A 17,815-nucleotide genomic window follows, 5' to 3' on the forward strand; every position below is an offset into this window, starting at 1 on the left:
GCATTACAGTAATCTAGTCTCGAGGTCATGAATGCATGAACTAACTTTTCTGCATTAGAAACTGATAGTGTTGGTAAAAAGCACTTACCTAACGCTAAAATATGTTTTGTGCTTCTAACAAGTGCTTTCGATCTTCTTTCTGATCTGAATGGTATGTGGTAAACACTTGAGTTCCCTTTCGAGAGCTGCAACTCAACATTGCGTAGCTACACTGCGGGAACTCCTCCCTTCTCCACTTTTGTTGAAATATTATGGGCTAATGCCAGCTTGGAACAGCTGGCCAATTGTCGCAAAGTATGCAAATACTGACAGGCTTGCAGGCAGTATAAAATACATGTGCGCGACAATTGTGTCAGAATCTCTTTCTTCACGCTGTCACCGTTGAAGTTGCACCTGAGGACCTATTCTTGAGGACACAATGAGGACACAATCCTTTTCTTCCTCGCCTGGGCCTGGTCCACACCGAGGCGGCCTTCTTGGACTCCACGTGCATGCACTGCACCAACCTTCTGGTGCGCACTTGAGAGGGTTTTTGCTATTACGGGGTCAAGGCCCACTGCCGCCAGCGAGCCGCTGGTGGGCCCTCCCCCACCCAGAAACGACGGTGACAACAAGGCCTGGGGCCATAGTCGCCACGCACCGGTCCTTTTCACGGACACACTGGACTCGATGCGAAAGGCTCAGGTAAAAAGGAATTCAGTCTGGTATCCAGTCAAGCCACCGCCAAGCTGCTTCGAGGAGGAGGACTCCGTTCTTCCATGACATCTACGAGCACATGGTAAAGTCGTAGTCTGCACCACAATCGGCGCGCGTCTAAAGGAACGAGGCGGAAGCCTCTGTGTGCATGCCCCCCGTCGAGGAGACCGTTCATGTCTGAGCGCGGATCTCAGCTTGCAGTCCAAGCCGTGCAAGTTCACGGCTCATCTGGCTGAAAAAAGAAAGGCTCCAATCACTCCCTCCGGCCTCCTTGGTGACACCGTGGAGTCAGTTACTGAGCATTTCTCTGAGGCCCAGAAGCGCGAAGGCTATGAGTCACGAATATTGCCCCATCAACAGTTCCAGCTCTCGTCAAGGTCTCTCTCTTTGTCGCCACCTCGTCCTGGGGGGCAGGCTGCTCAGCCGGATTAACTTTCAAATCTTGGGCGGGACCGAGATCGGACCGGATCTTGGGCGGGACCGAGAAAGTAGCGTCACGGACCACGGAAAGTGCCGTCCTCGGCTGCCAAGCCTTCGTCCTACGGACCATCCAAAAGGAGGAGAGAGTTTGCTAGAGGCCCCGCCCCCAAGCACCGTGTTCTGCATCATGTCCCCTCTGTTCCTGTAGGCGACATTTGCAATGTTGTGTTCTGTTTGTGTGAGCTCCACAATAAGAGCACATATCCCTTCACACAAAGGGCTGTTTCCTCATACACTCAACACTGTGCCACTCACCCTGCCCCACTCACCCTGCCCCGAGCAGCACGGAGTCGCAGTCCGTGCCTATATTGGCCTCCCGATGGAAAAACGCGAGAGTGCCAATGTTCCCCTGCCGTACACGACACCGCTCGTGCCCGATCGGCAGCCAGCCTGGATGGGGCAGGGCTCCAGTCTAAAAACAGTGGCAACAGCGGCCATAGAACTATATGGCCGGTGTCATTTTCTAGACATGTTATTCCAGGCGTTTCACCGTGGCTACTGAGGATAATTCAAAACAGGTATTCTCTGCAGACCACCCTGCGTCAGGCGTGGGTCCGTCACTGACTTTGCCTCAAAACACCCCGCTCTGAGAATGGAAGTGCACAGCCGCCATTTCGTTGTGCCCAAGAGGGATGGGGGACTCCGTCTGATACTGTACCCGAGACCCATCAACCGAGCACTTCACTAGCGCACGTTCAGGAGGAAAGACTCCTCTTAACATGTGAGCTCACTCGTCGAGGTCTATCACCTCTTCGGTCTATCTGGTTTTGCTGTTATGTTGCCCTGTATTCTTCAGTGCAATGGCTATTCTGATCTAACTACGTATTCACAGTTGTCGTCGCTACGGCCGCTGACGCTGTGCTTATATGATATGTGATTATGCTGTTGTGTTGTTATGCTGCTCTGTATTGTTCAGTACAGCCTAAGATTCTAGCTGATATGCAATTCTGGTGTACTTGAGCTGAGCAGATCATTGGTCTGGCCCTGCCTATCAGCTGTGAGCACTCCCAGAGGAGTGTTGTTCTACTCTGTGATTGGTATAAATGGTGCCAGGATACTGACGTTGACCCGGTAGTTCCCCCCGTGTCGGATGTTTGGTGCTTCCTGCAGCACAGACTGGAAAATAATGTGAGTGCACCCACGCTGAAGGAATACGTGGCCGCTACTGCTTCATTCCGTTCCCCGGTTACGGGCAATCGATCGGAAGGCATGCTCTGGTGGTCAGATTCTCAGGGGAGCGAGGAGATTATGTCCTTCACAGCCGCCTTCAGTGCTGCCGTGGGATCTAGCTCTAGTTTGAGGGCTCATTCTCTCCCGCCTTTCGAGCTCTAGGTTTCGAGTGCTATTAAGGAGCTCTCCCTTAAAAATACATTTAAAAAAAATGGCTCTGCTCCATGCCCTTGCTTCAGCTAAGCGCATTGGAGACTTACACGTGTTCTCATGGACGGTGATATTATCTGTTTCAGACCGGCGACTGCAGTGATACTCTCCGGCCGAGGCGGGGCTACGTGCCTAAAGCACAGGATGTTTCTCTGCTCGCTTATCTGCTGAGCTATCATCAGCGCTGACGTGCAGAGCACTGTTTGCCCTGTCAGGGTTTTGCGGATGTATGTGAATCGCGCGGCTGCCTTCCTTCAGTTGAGACAGCCTTTCATATGCTTTGGTTGCTGTACTAAGGGAAAGACATCAACAGTCTCAAAACAGAGACTTTCTCACTGGATTGTGGACACTGTCGCGCTGGCTTACGCGTGCCAGGGGAAGGTTGTCCCTAGGGCTGGGCGATAAATCGATTTCATCGATTAACTCGAATGTGTAGTTTATAGGGGTGTAAATCGGACAGTTCATCACGATACGATATCGATTCTCTCAGCCAGCAATACGATATTTGCCAATACCTCAAAAAATTCTGCGATACGATTAGATTCGATTCAGGGTTATATCGATCGATTAATCGATATTTATATATTATGTTCACGCAACCAGTTATGTTTTTATTAACTCACAAATGCAACCAAAATATATAACATGAACGTTTAATTAAACTCTTTGAAAATTGCACACCCTCTCCCAATTGGGACATTTACAACAGAAGAGGTCATTTGCAAGTACTCCGTTCTTGTTCATTTTCATAAATCATGTTTTTTATTATTATTGTGCATTCCAAGTAATATCAATCAAACTGCAGCTGGGTTGTTTAGATTAATAATAATAATAATAACTTAAAAAATACAGGTAAATTACAAAATTAAAGTTAATTGAAAGTATGCTTTAATATGTTAAAAGTTTTTTTTTTTTTTAGCAGAGCAGAGCAGATACATTCACATTTCATCTTTCTGAGTCAAACAAAACCAAGTAATTGCTATGATAAAAAATACAACACTCGGTTAATCTTTGTAACGTTAATCTCCTCAGCTGACATAGACGCCTGACAAACTTTGTTGTTGTGATTAACGTACACGCAATACAGGGAGCTTTTCCCTCACCACTAAACGTGCTGCTTTAGCAAGGTTCCGTGAAAATGTTTCAACTTTTATTTTCCTTTTACGCCCCGAAGAAGATATCACGGGTTCATCAAGTTCATTGAAATTATCCATCCTCGATCACTTTTAGTCAGCTTTGATGAAACTCCTCTTAGCCAGCGCGTCTTTTCAAAGTGACATCTGACCTGAATACTGAGTCGCTAAAACGGGTTCACCAACAAGGGTGCGACTGCTTGTCTGTTTCTCCATCGCGAGTTGACTCCTTGACAGCGGACAATACCGGCTTTTGTGAAAAAACTTGTTTAGGGTTCAGTCAGTCTTGTCAGGCATCTATTTCAGATGAGGAGATTAACGTTATAAAGACACACCGGCAGACAGTATGGTTGGTGAGTAAACGAAAATGTGCGCTTTGGCGGAAGGATGTTACGTGAGAATGTGGAGAGTGTCAAAATAAAGGTGTATATCGATATTTTACGTGTGGAATCGATGTATCGTTACACCCCTAGTAGTTTACGTTGATTTGTTTGAATGAAAATCGGTTTTCTCTTTTAACATTTGCCGACGCTCCCTCTGGGCTCCCGTAGTTCCGAAAGGGCTCTGCCCTCCCCCCGTGCGTTTGCCAAAGAGATACACAAACAACATAGCAAATGAACAAGACCACGGCAGCACAAGCACACCCACCAAAAAACAACCTACAGTCTTACAAACATTTACAAACTGAATCCACAGGGCTGCCCACTCACTCATTCACCGTGAGACTCACGCAATTGTCACTTTTTACACGCTCTCAGTCTCACATCCATTTTCTCAAGCAGAGAAAAATCGTGAAGCAAAGAGGACACTGACACCGACAGACAAGACAGAGAAGGTTACTATTGCAACAAAACAAATTCTCAGCTCTCAGATTCTGTCACTTTAATTACAAAATTCAAACAATAAACACCGTTTTGGCACTTGTAAATGAGACGTGACAGATCTCTGACAGAGTTCAAACGGCACGTGAACCGATCATCTGTTACTGTTTACTACTAGTTAATAGTAGGCTAAATAAACACGAATGATCAATAGGTAATTTGAAAGTTAGGTACAGTTCAGCTTACCGAAATGAAAGAAAATCGATCGATCAGTGTTTTTCAACCGCGGAAAGAGGTCCATAAAAAAGCAGAACAATGTCACGTAACGTTACATTTACCTCAGGAAAGCCATTTAATGACCATAGCACATTAGTTGGACTTAAACAGAGGGGAGTATTTTGCTAAATATGATAACTATAGTACATATTTATTATATTTGTACTTATATCATTAAAATATTATAATGTTGGAATAAAAAAACGCATATTTAATTTGAAATGTTATTTTTAACCTTTAATAATAATAATACAAGCTGACAGGGCTCTGTTTGTTTACAGCTTTAAGTGAGATTTTTTTCTTCTTTTTTTTTGAGAAAAATTTACTTGTCATTTTTTTGGGGAGGTTTACATTTAGATAAGACATAGCTTAAACAACTGTGTTTACAAAGATACTCACAAAGACGGGCATTTTGACACATAAGTGTGTGTATTTGACTGTTCAAGTCCAGTAAGATAAGTACTCGGCTACTCACACACTGTGTGAGAAGCAGCTTTATGTGTATAAAGTTATTTTAACAAATTGTAAAAAATGATTTTATTTACAATTTAAAACTATTTTTATTTACCCTAAGCCGAACAAGTGTCATGTTTGTGATTATAATTTTTTCATGTAGCCATAGGATGACCATGGCATGAAATCAAAACAGACTTGCGATTTTTACATAGCCTAATTTTATTAATTCAGAATCAGATACAGAAGTAACATGTTATTTGTGTATTTACCCTTTATTTTGTCAGCAATCAGCATTGAAATCTCCAATTGCCTTATTTATTTTTTATTTTTGACGAGCTGCAGAGATTTTCAAGATGCTATATTTTCCTCATCCATGCATTTGAACCCAAACTTTATTATATTATTGAATTGTAGGCTACAAATAATAAAATTATTTTTGTCACTTCGTTAGACTATTTAGATCATAACTTAATCATCAATCAATATTCAGGTGCAGTTGTATTTTTTTTAATAGACCGTAGATTGAAAAGTTTACTTTTAAACTAATAATGGGGTAATGGGAATATTATTTTTAAAATGTGAGACAACCACCTATTCCAAATTCATACTCTGTATAAATCTTGCTGCAATTAGCTGTCACTCTCACAACTTAAAAATTTGCATTACAATAACTTTGACCGATTTAACTAGTAGAGATAACTCAAATATCAAAGGAGGTAGTCACTTAATACAACCACACATTTTATGCAGACTAAACATAACATTAAGGCAGCATGAACACTTACTTTAAGAAGAAACAACCATTTTGTTACATTGTAAAGAATGCAATTCGATTTTTCCATCTTCAGATCAAAAAGAATAGCCCTTTTAACTTGCAACTTAAAAAAATAAAAGGAACATAAAATTAAGATGTCTAATCATGAACCAAAAATATATTACAAAAATAAGGATGATGTTTGAGAGGTAATGCATCTTTTTCTTACCAAATACCAACAGTAATAAAAAATATATATATAAACAATTTAATAATATGAATATAATAGGCTAGATTAATTAAATGTACCATTGAACATTACAGAGAAACGGTGCTTTAACGGGAGCAACACCATGAACACTGATGCTTTACATAAGCTAATTCTGTCATGTAACCATATTTCTTTACGTTAAGCCCTTTTAAAAAAAAAAAAAAAAGCACTTCCAAACAAAATTTTTTGCAACATTTGAAGCATTGATATAGAATTTATGCACTTAAAACTTTAATGGAAACTTGGCTATTGACAGTCAGAACCAGCTGGTATTAGGGGGAGGGGCATTCTCATTCTAGAAAGCATCTGATTGGACAAAAATATATACCAATATTTTGGTTACATTTTTTCCAGGAGAAAAAGACTGTACATTTAAAACGTGTTATATTAAATCTAAATCTGATAAAAGACCATTTCAAATGTTTCAATTAAAATGAAATCTGTTAAATTTCCATGAAATGGAAGTAGTGATAGATTTACACTCATGCTAATTACAACAACACAAAATTACAATACATTTTATTCTGCAATAATTGCTAGAATTTTGTGTCAAAAAAGATGTAATAATATAATACTACAAATAATGTACACTAACACCATAGACTATTTAAAAAAACAGTACGAATAAATTAGTCAAAATGCATAATAAGTGTTTTGCATTCCCAGTGCGAAGTTATAACAGCACAATTATGCAAGAAATTAATAATGCAAGCTGAAGTGAAAATAGCTGTCATTTCTAAAGGAGGATCAAGACAGTGCAGGTGTTTCAAACTCCCTGCAAACACCAAACACATTTCACAACACCTCTATGCATGCAATTACTAAACAATGCAACACATTTAAAGACACAATTCCAGCCTTACAATGATTCTGCATGCAAAAAAGAGAGGCTTACACTCTGACAGCAGGTTGGCTTTCTCAGCTGATGTCTTTGTGCTCCTTCACTGCTTTTCTACAGCCACAACCAGAACAAAATACAGTTTTGATCACACATCAGCTGTCATTTCATTCCTTTGACAGTGGTTTATCCCGTGCAAACCCAGATAACAGCCCTAAGGGGGTGTTTACAGGCTAAAATCCATTGCACACCACTACAGATCCTCCGTTACTATCTAGATCCAATGCATAACAGCGCGTCCGATCTCAACACGCAAAGGACTATATTAACCCATAACAAAAATGAATGCTAACTGCAGTAGTAGAATCTGAAATAGGTTCTGAATCAGATTTAAATAGAGGTTGAAGAGGTTTACGAGCAGCTAAGCTAAGCTAACAGAGCTAAAACACAAACACACTCATATGCATGTACACATACACGAGGCATCAGAAAAGTGCACGGCCCTCTTTTGCAATGAAAACGACCACGATAACACACGTTACACGTAAACAAACAACAACTGTCCTTGCCATTGGGATTTTGAGTAAAGAACGAACAGATTTGGGGGGAAAGACAGTGAGAGTCAGATGTCCTCGCATGGGTTAACAGAAGAATAGACAACCAACCGCCGAAAAGGGAAAAAGCACCTACTAAAACAGCCACGAAATGACAATTCCCATTAACGGACTCCAATCGGCGGAGGTCGATTCCACTCGCGAGCGATTTAAATTTAAATAGTCGTTTACCTTTTTGGAAAAAGTGCGCGCTCCACTCGCTTCTCCCACAACTGTGATCCTCCTGTCGGCTTCAAAATGGCGCCAATTTGTCCCTATCTGCACCAGTCAGTGCAGCTCCGCTCAATACAGACCCTTCACTTCCCTCCTCCACTCGAGTTTACTTATTTAAGTGCATGACTGTTTTTTTGTGTGTATGTGTGTGTGTGTGTGGCAATATTGCGGTATTGGTTTGGAAAAACAAATAAACTGATATAACAATAATGTAAATGGTCAGTGCATAAACGAGCGTTTATGTTGAGTCGCTTAGCAGGCTGGAGAGTGTGTGGTGTAACAGCGACATCTATAGGTCACGAGCAGGACGACAGTCAGTCTCCGCCTTCATTCACACACATTTATGACAGCTATGGATGTAATCAATGCAGTGTGCACCAGTGCTGCTATTGTTGACTAAACCCCAAAAATTGTTACCCGTAATTGAAATAAAGCTGAAATAAAATATCATATGAATATTAAATAAAAAGCTTAAACTTAGAAAATTAGTATAAGTTGAAGTTGAAGACGCAGTAGCCTACTAAATGACTATAGCTAAAACTAAAATAAAAATTCATTAAATAATATATACATATATATGTGTGTGTGTGTGTGTGTGTGTGTGTGTGTGTGTGTGTGTGTGTGTGTGTGTGTGTGTGTGTGTGTGATTAATATATATATCTATAACTGATACTGTATATAACTCATGAAAAGGACAAAAGCACATAACAAAATGTCTAAAAACTAAGATTAAAACTGAAAATCAAAAATTTATAAATACTGTAAAATACACTAGTAAATGATTCTGCACTGGGGGTCATTCTTAGAAGTTGGTCCACTTTGAGCTTTGACCTTTACAAAAAATGAAGCCTAGCTTTTTAGGAGTCAATGTTTCATCACAAAAAAGTTATGATGCAAAAATGTTAACATTTTTACCATCATATACATACACTCAGTTACTTACCTTTTTTCAGTTACTGCCAAGGCCACATTTATAATATTTCAAGGTTTTACCATTTATTTTTCTGAAAGAGGTTTAAATGCTGCTTTGGGAACAGGAAAAAAAGTTTTAAAAAAATATATGTATATATATATATTTTTTAATGAGTGATAAATAGATCAAATGAGTTTTAGGCTCAAAGCTGTGAGTAAATTATTTTTTTTAATCTTTTCATATTTTGAATTTATAAATGCCTCATCTTATATTGAGTGGAAAAGCATGCAACAGCAATGTCCCTTGTGCATTCTTTATTTTAAAATGAATTATTGGCATCATATAAGAAAACAGCATTTATTTACAAAAATATCAAGCATTTAAGAAAAAGATATTTTGCTCAGTACATTAGCCATCAACAATGTACAGCACCATAAATTGCAAACCCTGAGATTAGATCAGTGTCTAGTAAGTAGATTGAGCTGCTGGTCTTTGGAAAAATAACAGAGAATGCTTAAAAATACATAGACTGTATGTACTGCTCCTAATTCAGCATGTCACTACAGATTATTTTTATTTTTTATTCTGCCTTGGAATGTGTCTGGAAGCTCAGCACAAATTGTATGTGCCAGACTGCGTAAAAGGCAAAGGCTTTATCAGACTCTAATGGTCTTATCTTACCAATGGTCGACACTTATCAATGTGGTGATTTAGACGATTTACATTTCTATATTACAATGGGAAAAACTAGGACGGCAAAGAACATTTTTATATGCACACTAAGCTTAAGTACAGAAGAAAAGTGATACTATTTAAACAGGCATTCTGCATTGTTCTCAAAGTTCATTAAACCATTAAAACCACCACAGAGTCATTAAAACACCCTTAGCTGCATCAATATTAAAACTGAAGAAAATAAACCTATTATATTCTAAAAGATCATATGAAAATGTTTGTCTTTCAATAACAGCTAAATGGCAGCGGTTCTCTGTTAATGGCCTTTGTTTTTATGGGGCGGCACCACAGAATTCATCACAATGTTAACGTTCATCGGCCACTCGAAACCATCCAGCATCTTGGCTATTGTTTCTCGAGGGACTCCGTGCTTGTTCCTCCTGTTGATTAAATTAATAGACAGGAAATGACCAGGTTATCCAAGCTCTATTAGACTGCTATACAAAGCCTGTCGTAAATTAAACAAATAAAAGAAAGTAACAATGTCTCTTAATCCAATTAAAGTCAGCTGGTCTTGTTCACGAGGATTTGAAAGATACTCAGTGATCCTAGACTATAAAACATTTTATCCACTTTAACACAACTGAATTCCAAACCTCTGTACCGTAAGCCAAAACCTGATCCAAAGTCAATGGTCTTTCTCATTCAGTGAAAAATAAAAAGTTCCTGGCTTGACATGAGAATCAAAGCTATTATCAGACTTACTTTTCTAACTGGGCCGGATCATATTTCCAGCAGGTATCTGGCTCAAAAAAGTCCACTCTGTATCCGTTCTTTAAAGCCTGTGTGAAATAAAGGAAAATAATAAAAATGTGTTACTAAAGAGAATCCTCTTTAAGAATCATAATGTAATGTAATGCAAGATATCTAGATTCAAACATATGGAAATGTTTTTAAAGCGGTCGGTTGCATTTCAGACCGTTTCCAGAGTCAGTTTAAAGCCTAACTTGTGTTTTACAAAAGTATTTTTCACTCCAATCCCAGGCATTTCTGACACCAACTCACCAAATCAACATAAGGCTTCATCTCCCAGGCTTTAACATTAGTGTTGTCGATGATAACAGGTGAGCGGCCCTCCAACATCACCTGTTCAGCTTAGAAATGACAAATACATACAAAAAAAAAGGTTAAACTTCATGCTCTCTCTCAAAACATTAAATGCTCAAATTTGCGAAAGTTTCCATTCTTACAATTGTCTGAATAATTTCGTAAACAGACAAATCTTACAAAAATGCCCTGGCCCCCCAAAAAACTAATTATATTTTGCATGAATATTATTATTATTATTATTTGTTGCATTGTTACATTATTTTCATGACAATTAAGCTATTTAAATATAGAAATATAAATCCCTGCCTTTTCATAATTCAAATGGCATTATATGTATTCGTATATCATTGATGTTTGATAAATAAATAAAAACACTTATTCAATCTTTATTTAATCTTTGTTTTACTGTAATACAGTAAAAATTACTGTATTGCAGCAATAACAATCAAAAGTGAATCACCACTGAAAAGAATTACAAAAAAAATTATTTACTTTATCTAGTTTATTAAAACTTGATTTATTTATTTTGGGCTGAAATATGACCTGGACATATTTTCATAAAAGTTCATCAATTAATGTTAAAGGGGTGGCTGATTATGATTTCACTTTTCTAACTTTATTTAGTGTGTAATGTTGCTGTTTGAGCATAAACAACATCTGCAAAGTTACAACACTCAAAGTTCAAAGCAAAGGAAGATATTGTAGCAAGTATAAAGACTGTTTATGTTCAATATCTAGATGCATGTATTTTCTTTCATGTATTATGTGTTCTGGTTGTGTGTGTTTTTTTTGTTTCTCCAGAAGTTTGGGACTGTGTGAGGCGAGAGCATCGGCCACACAGGTGCTCACGTTAATAAAAGAGCATTAAAACTGTTAAGTGAGTCTATCATTTTCTCCAATCGCTACAATATTTGCTTTTAAAGAAATTGCTTTTTTAAGAACTACAACAAACGGCTGGTAGGGACTACGTCACTTCTTCTTGAGTCTCTCCATCTTTATCTGACTCCAGTTTGAACATAAAAGGCTAAAAGTTGTTTACATTTTCAGTGCATGTCTGTGTGAGGTAATCGAAGCGACGCTCTCGGTGCCGGGAGCAGCAGCTCATTTGCATTTAAAGGGTTTTTGCTCACCCTCAAAAAGTGACAATTTGAACATGCTATATAAAAATACCTGTGGGGTATTTTGAGCTAAAACTTCACATACACACTCTGGGGACATCAAAGACTCATTTTACATCTTTTGAAAAGGGCATTTTACCAGCCCTTTAAATAAACGCAATATAATCACATGATGAAAAAACTATATACATACATATACAGTGGGGAGCACAAGTATTTGATACAATGCCGATTTTGCAGGGTTTCCTAATTTTAAAAAATAGGTAATTTTTCTCATAGGTACACTTCAACTGTGAGAGACGGAATCTAAAACAAAAATCCATAAAATCACATTGTATGATTTTTAAATAATTAATTAGCATTTTATTGCATGACATAAGTATTTGATCATCTACCAGTAAGAATTCCGACTCTCACAGACCTGTTAGTTTTTCTTTCAGAAGCCCTTCTTAGGTTCTCCACTCATTACCTGTATTAACTGCACCTGTTTGAACTCATTACCTGTATAAAAGACACCTGTCCCCACACTCAATCAAACAGACTCCAACCTCTCCACAATGGCCAAGACCAGAGAGCTGTGTAAGGACATCAGGGATAAAATTGTAGACCTGCACAAGGCTGGGATGAGCTACAGGACAATAGGCAAGCAGCTTGGTGAGAAGGCAACAACTGTTGGCGCAATTACTAGAAAATGGGAGAAGTTCAAGATGACGGTCAATCTCCCTCGGTCTGGGGCACCATTGCAAGATCTCACCTCGTGGGGCATCAATGATCATGAGGTAGGTGAGGGATCAGCCCAGAACTACACGGCAGGACCTGGTCAATGACCTGAAGAGAGCTGGGACCACAGTCTCAAAGAAAACCATTAGTAACACACTACGCCGTCATGGATTAAAATCCTGCAGCGCACGCAAGGTCCCCCTGCCCAAGCCAGCGCATGTCCAGGCCCGTCTGAAGTTTGCCAATGACCATCTGGATGATCCAGAGGAGGAATGGGAGAAGGTCATGTGGTCCGATGAGACAAAAATAGAGCTTGTTGGTCTAAACTCAACTCGCCGTGTTTGGAGGAAGAAGGATGAGTACAACCCCAAGAACACCATCCCAACCGTGAAGCATGGAGGTGGAAACATCATTCTTTGGGGATGCTTTTCTGCAAAAGGGACAGGACGACTGCACCGTATTGAGGGGAGGATGGATGGGGCCATGTATCACGAGATCTTGGCAAATAACCTCCTTCCCTCAGTAAGAGCATTGAAGATGGGTCGTGGCTGGGTCTTCCAGCATGACAACGACCCGAAACACACAGCCAGGGCAACTAAGGAGTGGCTCCGTAAGAAGCATCTCAAGGTCCTGGAGTGGCCTAGTCAGTCTCCAGACCTGAACCCAATAGAAAATATTTGGAGGGAGCTGAAAGTCCGTATTGCCCAGCGACAGCCCCGAAACCTGAAGGATCTGGAGAAGGTCTGTATGGAGGAGTGGGCCAAAATCCCTGCTGCAGTGTGTGCAAACCTGGTCAAGAACTACAGGTAACGAAGGTTTCTGTACCAAATATTAAGTTCTGCTTTTCTGATGTATCAAATACTTATGTCATGCAATAAAATGCAAATTAATTACTTAAAAATCATACAATGTGATTTTCTGAATTTTCGTTTTAGATTCCGTCACTCACAGTTGAAGAGTACCTATGATAAAGATTACAGACTTCTACATGCTTTGCCTGCAAAATCAGCAGTGTATCAAATACTTGTTCTCCCCACTGTATCTGTGTGTGTGTGTGTGTGTGTGTGTGTGTGTGTGTGTGTGTGTGTGTGTGTGTGTGTGTGTGTGTGTGTGTGTGTGTGTGTGTGTGTGTGTGTGTGTGTGTGTGTGTGTGTGTGTGTGTGTGTGTGTGTGTGTGTGTGTGTGTGTGTGTGTGTGTGTGTGTGTGTGTGTGTGTGTGTGTGTGTGTGTGTGTGTGTGTGTGTGTGTGTGTGTGTGTGTGTGTGTGTGTGTGTGTGTGTGTGTGTGTGTGTGTGTGTGTGTGGCACAGTTCATCCTACAATTTTTTTTTTTATATATTTATATAAAAAAATATATAGCCTATATGATTAAAAGTATTAAGCTGTAGAATGAAAATGCTTCAGTGCCCAATGTATAAAAAGATGTAACATATAGGCTTTCCTCACCTCTCTTCTGATTCCAGTCGTGTGCGTCCCCAAGCAGAGCAGAATCAAAAACATATCTGTTGTCTTGGAAAAAGTAGTCATCTGTGCTCAATATTACTCCATTGGGACCAGTGGACAGGAGCTCTCTAAAATACATGCAGTGTAACATTAAAAAAATAAGTTATCTGCTTACCTAAACTAATCAAAACATATGTTACAATGTTAGCAGAACTTAACAAATCAATACAAGTATTATTTGTAATATGTCTTTTTAGTATTTAATCAAACATTTGGCCACTGATTTGGTGTAGAAAAAAAACAAAGAGGTCTTTTCTCTACATATTTAGTTTTACTCACCTGGCCAAAGTGGATTTTCCAGATCCTGGGACTCCCCTCACCAAAATGAGCTCCAAATGTTGATATTGGTCTTTTTCATGATCGTGCTGCTGCCAGTGTGATAATGGTGTTTCATATCCATCAGAGAATCTATGATCCTCCTGTGACTGGAAACTGCTACGTTCACGCCATCTGTTTGAAGGTAATGGTGGCCCTTCTCTTGGGCCCCAGCTGTTATTTTTGTTGTTCGTATGAAGACCGTGGAAGTTCTCCTGAGGTCTCATGTCTGGAGGATACATGATTGGACCTCCAGAGGTTGGGGGAGGGAAGAACTGAATCCTCTGGTCTGGAGGAACCCATGGTGGAGGTGGATACCTTGGCTCTGGATGTCCTCTTCCACCAAAGTCATCCGTATTCCATTGTAAGTGAGGTCTCCATCTCTTTGGATCTTTTTGGTTGCGTTCATGTGGATCCGGGTAAGGTCTGTAGGCTCTGCCATGATCAGTTACGACAACAGGACTGTCCTTCCTGTTTGGTAGGTTGCTTTCAGGCTTCCAGGATGCTTCGACCTTATCTACTTCCTCAAGCTCTTTGTAAAATTCACAAAGCTCCTGCTCGATACGAGGTTCAGGGCGACACGCAGGCCCAATAAATGCAGTACTAGTGACACCTAACCTTCTAACGACGCGGTTTCTGTCTGTTTGGCTTTTACTCTCAATAGAACACGTGTTAACTTCCTTCACATTAGCGCCTTTTTGCATTTGTGTTGAAGGATCCAGTTTTCCCCCATTTGGATCGACATCCTGTTGTGTCTTGAAATAACTTTTAGCAGGTAATGTTAAATAAGCAAATTTAGTGTGGTTAATCGTCTGATTATTGGATGATTTAGACACTGGAGTCACTCTGACAACATCTGAGTGAATTTGTGATGTGGTTTTATATGGTTCCTCTACATTTCCACCATTAGGTGGAGAAGTAGATTTACTGGTGTTCACATCTGGCATCTGTGAAGAATAATAAAACTGAATAAAGACTTTTAAAAATCACGTACTAAAGCAATATTGTGTACATTTATAGATTCACTGATTATACAAAGATTAATAAATCAAAGCTGGCCAACCTTTTAGGCATCAGATCACAGATAACATAAGAATGTCTAGATGTATATATCTGTCTGCTTGACAACCATCTTTTACTAAAACAACACAGAAGCCGTTTCGGTAATCAGGTTCATGTTTCAATGACTATCATAATCATGACTAAGTATTCTACGAATGATCTTTTCTGAAATCGATCACATTGCGCTGAAAAGCTTTAACGTTACCTGAAGTGTGGAAAAACTTGTAAGCACAAAGGTTATTTAAACGTTTTGTTTATCGACGTATAACTGATAGTACAGTAGAGGGAAGCCAGCCGCCTAGACACACTCAACACCACAAAGAGGAAATAAAAAGGTTTCAAAATAAAAGTCGTTAAAAAATAAAATAAAATAAAAATATTTTAAAGGTACACATGTATGCAAACATATTGTACCGTTAAAAGGTCTGTTGTTATATTGTTTTTTAATCTTACCCCAAACTTTTCAACGGTAGTGTATGTGATATAAAATAATATGGCGTATGTTGTAATTTATATTACTGTGCATGTTTCATTGTGGAAGGATTGGTTGGATATTGTCAACAAGAAGTAATAAAAAATTTCCCTCAAAGCTGAAGTGTGCTCCTCCAGTTTAACCACAAAATATGTCAGTCACCACTTCCTCTTTTGTGAAGAAATGTGAAGTTCGAGTCTACACAGCTAGCACTTTTTTGCTGCCTAACTTATTTAATTCATTATTGCCAAAGCCATATTTTGTTTTGAAGGATGACCTATACAAAATACACATAAGGAAGTAGAATCTTCAGATCATCCTGTAGACTGCTGGTAAACCGCTGGAACTAAACCAAAACTTGCAAGTTGAGTCATTTCTTAAAGTCCCCCTGCAGTCAATCATTTTATCCCCTAAAACTCATCTTTGATCACCAAAATTACACATAAACGTTTTTTCTTGAAAATGAATTTATCCATGCCATAAAATAGCTTGAATGTAACACACCGCCTTATTTAGTAAGGGGTTATATGAAAATGCAGACTAGCCCCGTGACCCCGTCTAATCTCACTCACACCAGCTCAGAGATCCACTCCCTGATCACACGGTGATGTGATTGGTTACAAGTTAGTTTGTGACGTCTAAAACACCGGCGATAAGCTGAGTTAATGGGCTTGTTCGACTTCATGCAGCTCTGCGCAGAACGATCGGCGGCTGACTTGAAGCAGTGCATGCCGGTTAGAAATTTTGTCCGACTTGATACAGCGCCGACGCCACGTGACTGTGACGTATGGCATCAAAGTACCGCGAGAGCGTTTCGAGAGTAGCCGGAGAACTCAGCCAGCGCAGCTTCTCAAGAGCGGCTGCACTGGGCTGCAGGAGGGCTGATGACGACACAGCTGTTCCACGATTGGCCGGATTCACCGCATGACAACGATCACGTGTGTTTCGTGTTTATTCGAACACCTTTAGTTCCTCTAATGCTCTCAAATCAGTTTATTATAACAGTGAACACTCTTTTCATGTCGTTGTCATGTTATATTGTGTCATGTTTATCAAATTAAAACTGCTTAAAAAACGTAGACTCCACTTCATTGATAGTTGCTTATGTTGAACTTTATTCTTGTTCAAACAGACGCTGTATGAAGCAGTACATAAAGTATTGAATGAACATGTCTCATGAAATGAAACATCTGTGTATTATTTGGCAAATATTGCATTTATTTCACTGCAGCTGTGGTAAAGTATGCAAACACCACGTGAGCGGTCACTACGGGAACCAGAAAGTGTCCGACTTCACGTCTCCGTTTGCAGCTCCTCCCCGCCTGCACGCGGCTACTCTCGCCGATCGGTTACATCCAGCCGCAGCCGATGTCGAACACACCTACTAAATAGGCTATACTGTGGTATAATTCCAAACGCATGATAAAATATGCTATTTTATATTTTTTTAACGTTTTACAAAGGCAGAAAAACCCATAGGGGAGCGCGGGCACAAGGTAACGCGGGGCTAGTTGTAACACACTTGTTTTAAATACTTCCACACATGCTAGCATGACGAAACTTGGTGTATTTACTAGTTGCCATATCAACACTATATAGAGAAAAAATTGCGCCAAAATTATAAATTTTTTGGAAGATATCCATAGACATTTATTAAACCATAGCAAAAGTACATTTCTTACTTAAGTTAATTTTTCATCTCTATTTTTTGTGTTTATTTAAAATTAGACAAATCTGATATTATTTGAATCTCCAATATGTTATTTAACAGTTGAGATAGTTCTTTAATGCTTCGCTAACTAGCAGAAGACACTAGCCGGGTTTAAATCCCAGTTGTGCAGGCGGGGTATGTTGTCACACTGTGTTACAATGTGCCCCTATATTAGAAATATGCTATTGCATTCTATACTTTTATTAATTCTATTGAGAAAACATGAGAAAAAGGTGAATAAAGACTGAGAGTCAATGTTCAGAAATGACTAATTATTTATTTGTT

General features: G+C 39.5%; 2 protein-coding genes and 1 long non-coding RNA gene across 5 annotated transcripts in view; 1 reads left to right on the forward strand and 2 right to left on the reverse strand.

Annotated features, from left to right (window-relative positions):
* Window positions 1-1,924, forward strand: part of LOC309505970 — a 293,235-nt gene extending 291,311 nt beyond the window's left edge. Inside the window, exons 2-3 of the long non-coding RNA XR_014208605.1 lie at window positions 69-545; window positions 1,274-1,924. This is a non-coding gene — a long non-coding RNA (uncharacterized lncRNA). The remainder of the gene's footprint in view (window positions 1-68; window positions 546-1,273) is intronic.
* pds5b (PDS5 cohesin associated factor B) overlaps window positions 1-8,198 on the reverse strand; it is a 53,448-nt gene extending 45,250 nt beyond the window's left edge. Inside the window, exon 1 of one of the 2 annotated variants that reach the window (XM_082179462.1) lies at window positions 7,891-8,198. The gene's annotated coding sequence lies outside the window, so the exon portion shown is untranslated. The other variant, XM_082179463.1, reaches the window with a different exon arrangement.
* Window positions 8,199-9,144: 946 nt separating this feature from the next.
* Window positions 9,145-15,684, reverse strand: n4bp2l2 (NEDD4 binding protein 2-like 2). Of its 2 annotated transcripts, XM_082179467.1 has the most exons (7): window positions 15,553-15,674; window positions 15,349-15,423; window positions 14,250-15,232; window positions 13,914-14,038; window positions 10,586-10,674; window positions 10,286-10,362; window positions 9,145-9,960 (listed from the first exon to the last, which is right to left on the reverse strand). In XM_082179467.1, the coding sequence occupies exons 3-7, from the start codon at window positions 15,230-15,232 to the stop codon at window positions 9,837-9,839; spliced, it is 1,398 nt and encodes a 465-aa protein (XP_082035593.1). In that variant the 5' UTR covers window positions 15,349-15,423; window positions 15,553-15,674; the 3' UTR covers window positions 9,145-9,836. The 2 variants fall into 2 exon arrangements, with proteins under 2 accessions (XP_082035593.1, XP_082035592.1); XM_082179466.1 differs by lacking the exon at window positions 15,349-15,423 and having other exon boundaries at window positions 15,553-15,684.
* Between the last annotated feature and the right edge of the window lie 2,131 nt (window positions 15,685-17,815).

This window comes from Leuciscus leuciscus (genome assembly GCF_965113295.1).
Source record: "Leuciscus leuciscus genome assembly, chromosome: 9".
NCBI lineage: Eukaryota > Metazoa > Chordata > Actinopteri > Cypriniformes > Leuciscidae > Leuciscus > Leuciscus leuciscus.